The sequence below is a fragment of the Etheostoma spectabile genome, chromosome 8, assembly GCF_008692095.1.
Source record: "Etheostoma spectabile isolate EspeVRDwgs_2016 chromosome 8, UIUC_Espe_1.0, whole genome shotgun sequence".
Lineage (NCBI taxonomy): Eukaryota > Metazoa > Chordata > Actinopteri > Perciformes > Percidae > Etheostoma > Etheostoma spectabile.
In genome coordinates this window covers 32,407,838-32,412,371 of record NC_045740.1, presented here as the reverse complement: position 1 = coordinate 32,412,371, position 4,534 = coordinate 32,407,838, and the positions used below count along the sequence as shown (strand labels likewise).

At 43.1% G+C, this 4,534-nt stretch overlaps 1 protein-coding gene and 1 long non-coding RNA gene across 4 annotated transcripts in view; one reads left to right on the top strand and one right to left on the bottom strand.

Moving 5' to 3' along the window:
* LOC116693505 (uncharacterized) overlaps window positions 1–4,534 on the bottom strand; it is a 20,811-nt gene that overhangs the window by 4,109 nt on the left and 12,168 nt on the right. The window lies entirely within an intron of this gene.
* LOC116693374 (1-phosphatidylinositol 4,5-bisphosphate phosphodiesterase gamma-2) overlaps window positions 1–4,534 on the top strand; it is a 29,180-nt gene that overhangs the window by 15,095 nt on the left and 9,551 nt on the right. For 2 of the 3 annotated variants that reach the window (XR_004332914.1, XM_032522299.1), the window contains exons 17-22: window positions 33–223; window positions 1,191–1,391; window positions 3,313–3,435; window positions 3,515–3,695; window positions 4,109–4,177; window positions 4,265–4,374. Coding sequence is in view for 2 of the 3 variants with exons in the window: in XM_032522299.1 (XP_032378190.1) it covers window positions 33–223; window positions 1,191–1,391; window positions 3,313–3,435; window positions 3,515–3,695; window positions 4,109–4,177; window positions 4,265–4,374 (875 nt within the window). In the remaining variant the exon portion in view is untranslated. The remainder of the gene's footprint in view (window positions 1–32; window positions 224–1,190; window positions 1,392–3,312; window positions 3,436–3,514; window positions 3,696–4,108; window positions 4,178–4,264; window positions 4,375–4,534) is intronic. The other variant, XM_032522300.1, reaches the window with a different exon arrangement.

Genomic DNA, 4,534 nt, shown 5'->3' with positions numbered 1-4,534 from the left:
TGTGTGTGTGTGTGTGTGTGTGTTAAAACCAGTGTTGTTCTTGTGTTTCTCAGTTCCAGGACATGCACTGTTCAGAGCCGTGGTTCCATGGTCGCATGAAGGAGGGCAGGCTGATGGCCGAGCAGCTGATCCGGGATTACTGTGCGGAGCCTGGGGCGAAGGACGGCACCTTCTTGGTCCGACAGAGCGACACTTACGTCACAGACTACACCCTCTCCTTCTGGTACTACAGCTCATTCCTGGGTCCCATGGCCAGCCCAACCAGACAATGTGTGGTGGGATATACTGTCCCATTTCAGCTGGGGCGATTCCAGGATTTACTAAGTGGGGTGGCACAGGAGGGGGTAGGGGGGTGCTCAATAATCAGTCAGGGGGAGCACAGATGATTTTATCGGAATAAAGCATAGAAAATCTGCTTAGAAATATAGGGAATATTAGACAGGATGACACAATGTCATTTTACTACATAAACACACATATTCATTATTCATTTCACTTGTTTTGATTTTCAACTAATTGTGTATCCAAATATAATAAACATTTTCTCTGTGCTCTTAAGGCGAAAGAATTGGATATGTGGAAACAGGCATTGGTCACGTGACGAGGGCTGAGAAGGTTTTTCTGTCACGGAACCATATTAAAATAAAGTGCAATATACTTACGTTAACTTGCCTCAAAGTTCAACAGAGAAAACATTGCTGTACACAATTTTCAGATAACAGGAAACAGAACAGGAATAATGTGCAATGCACAATTTATTTCTTACAGCAACAAGTGCTCTGCAGTGAGTTCAATATGTTCCTACTTCTAAACTGGCCTCAACAACAACGTACTCAGTTTCCATACAACATGTGTTTAAGGTACAAATACATTAACCAAATGGAAAGGCAGCAAAGTGACAGACTCTGATCCAATGGAAATCCAACTTGTCAGATTAACAGCACTCTAGCCCAATGGATTGGGGAGGGCACCAGGGTGGGGCAGTCATATTTCAGGGTGGGGCGGGTGCCAGGACCTCTCCTCTAAACCCGCCCCGGCAGTTCAGGGACCGACTCGTCCTAAGGTCTGATTTAGAAAGTCAGATCATAGAAGGTTTTTGCTTTTATGGCTTTTAGATTATAAAGATTGTGTAATATTATTTCAATTGATTGTATGTATCTGTAAGCACATGTCTTCTGTGTGTATTTCAGGCGCAGTGGGAGGGTCCAGCACTGTCGTATTCGCTCAGGTTCAGAGGGGGCACACACTTACTTCTACCTGACGCCGAACCTGCACTTTCCCAGCGTGTACTCCCTGATCTATCACTACAAAGAAAACCCGCTGCGCTGCCAAGACTTTGAACTGCGTCTCACTGACGCTGTGCCAGTGCCCAACCCACACCTACAAGAGGGGTTCGTCATACATGAACAACATGAGTCTCCTACTGTACATCACAGGGGACTCAGTACAATAAGAATAATAAGAACAATTATTCAATAGAAGCTAGCTATTAATTAAGATACCTTGCGCTAGTGGGAGGATTTGTGATGGTGTGTTTTAGTGATTACAGCTTTCCTTGGCCTTAGCACATAGCTACTGTACATGTTGTTGAGTATAGCAGCACTTTCTACGGCTTCTAAAACCAAACACTACCCAAATTAGTATGTTCCAACAGGAATGTGATCCGATTTTGGGGAGGAATTAATAATTATTAATTAAATAAATGAATCTGCAGATTACAGGTTTCCCTGATATTAGCATGTAGCTACACATAGCAGTGTTTGTGATGTACACACTGCAGTAGCAGGCCTGGAGCAGATGACCATATATAGAAAAGTGGCTCTGTATGACGCCAACAGCAAAATAACTGTTGAAACCAGTGTTTAGTCCAAGTCTCACAGTCAATATCCCTTCCTATTAATAATACTCTTCATAACTATTAGAAGTAAGGGGACTCATGTGGACATAAATTAGAAGTGCCAGTACTCAGTATAATAATAATAATAATACATTTTATTTAACAGCGCCTTTCTAACACTCAAGGACGCTTTACAGACAATAAAAGACAGATACAGGGAACAGAAAAGTGTAAGTAGTATAACAAAAAAATAAAACAAAAACAAAACAAAAAAAAACAAAACAAAACAGGAACAGTGTATTTACAGATAAAGCGAGCTGGAACAGATGGGTTATAGTCTAGTTTTGAACAGGGGGAGAGGTTGATGTTGCGGAGGTCGGGTGGGAGTGAGGTGTCCAGAGCTGGGGAGCAGAGCGGCTGAAGGCTCTGGTCCCCACGGTGATGAGGCTGAGCATGGGGGACAGTGAGGTGGAGGGAGGAGGAAGATCTGAGGGAGCGGGAGGGGACGGTGATGTGTAGGAGTTCTGATAGAATGGAGGGCAAGGTTATGGATGGCTTGAAATATGGAGAAGGATTTTAAATTGTATTCTGAATTGAACTGGAAGCCAATGGAGCTGCTGAAGAACCGGTTTATATGAGAATGAGGGGGTTCTGGTGATGACACCAGCTGCTGAGTTCTGAAGAAGTTGAAGTTTATGGAGGGATTTTTGAGGAAGGCCAAAAAGGAGAGAGTTCCAGTAGTCAAGGCGGGAGGTGACGAGGCTGTGGATAAGGATGGAGGCAGTGGAGTGGTAAGGGACGGACGGAGGCGGTTTATGTTGCGTAGGTGGAAGTATGCAGAGCCGGCAGATACTATTATGTGTGACTGAAAGGAGAGGGAGGAACGAGGATGACGCCCAGACTCTTGACCTGAGGGGAGGGGAGACCAAGGAGTTGTCGATTGGTAGAGAGAAACTATTGATTTTGGATAGGGTGGATTTGTGGCTACGAGGAGGAGTTCGGTTTTATCACTGTTTAGTGTAAGGAAGTTTGAGGTGAACCAGTCTTTTATTTCAAGTAAGCAGTTAGTAAGGGAGTATTGCTCATTACAGGCACTAGATGTTGAATTTTGGTTTGGTAAAGCTTTACCTTTCACATTCTCTTTGTAGCAACCACAGGTGCATGCCCTCTATTTTTTTACATTGCACTTTCACTCTCATACTAGTCACTCTTTCCACTCTCTCTTTCTTCAGTACATTTTGAATCCATGTGAATAGGCTTTACTCTGGCACGGCCAAAGCAGCCTACTGTGGTGGCACCTCACATACCACTGATACATGACTGAATACTGAAAACACAATGCCACAACATTATAACACTGTAGATATGACAAGAAAATACGGAAAATCAAAATATGTTCACACACACACACACACACACACACACACACTCACACAATGTAACTATCCTTGTGTGTGTGTGTGTGTGTTGTACAGGTGGTTCTACAGTAATCTGAGCAGAGGTCAGGCAGAGGATTACCTACTGAGGATTCCTAGAGATGGAGCTTTCCTCATCCGACAGAGAGAAGGAGAACCAGACTCCTTCGCCATCACATTCAGGTGGAGTGGCTTAAGGCTTTATTTCCATTTGCCAAATTAATTGTGTGTGTGTGTGTTATTAATCCTCTCTGTCTTTCAGAGGTGACGGTAAGGTGAAACACTGTCGGATCCAGAAGGAGGGCAACATGTACCTGCTGGGCACCACCACAGAGTTTGAAAGCCTTGTGGAGCTGGTCAACTACTTCAAGAAGAAGCCACTGTATCGCAAGATCAAGCTCCATTACCCAGTCACCACCAAGCTGGTTGACCGCTTCAGCACAGTGAGTTACTGTCGGAGCAGTCTATATCTAAGAAATCCTCAGCATCTATTCTTTTGGAGATGGGAAAAATGAGGAGTTGAGGTGAATGAGAGCACCTGTGACGTGATTCCTTCAGGTGATAGCCAAGTTATGTTCTTTTACAAAAAATGATCTTATCTTTGCTTTTGGAAAACATTCACATTCAACAAAATGTGGTTAAAATTTGGATGGAAACCTCCACTACTAGCATGTCTGAAAACACATACACAATTCAAACATTCCTTCCAATATCTTCAAAGCTGTCATAGTGCAAAGTAGTTACAGGGTTTATTTATCCATGTTGTAGCCTGGCTAGGGGAGAGGTTGGGCTAATATCATGTCAATGCATGTTTCTAAACTGGACTGGTACCTAACAGTAAGTTGTGCTAACACAGGAGAAAGACTGTGCCTCTGTGTATATGGGGAAGATATACGTGGAACCCACTGAGATTGAGCCCTCACTGGTGTGTATACCTTACATATACTATGTTATTTTTTTGCCGTTTTCTTTGACAAAAACCTTCACGTTTGTGTGTGTTTGTCTCCTTCAGCCTCAAAGTACAGTTAGAGCCATATATGGCTACCAGGCTGTGAAGTCAGATGAGCTCAGCTTCCGTAAAGGAGATTTGATATACAATGTTACAAAGGAGATTGATGGATGGTGAGTCTACACACACATACACACACACACACACACACACTCACACTCAGCAACAGGCTATATCAAAGATAGGTTATGAGGCTTTGCCATATCTTTTGAATTAGTCACTTCACTTATTCAATTTTATGGTATTTATAGTGTCAAATCATAACAGAAGTTA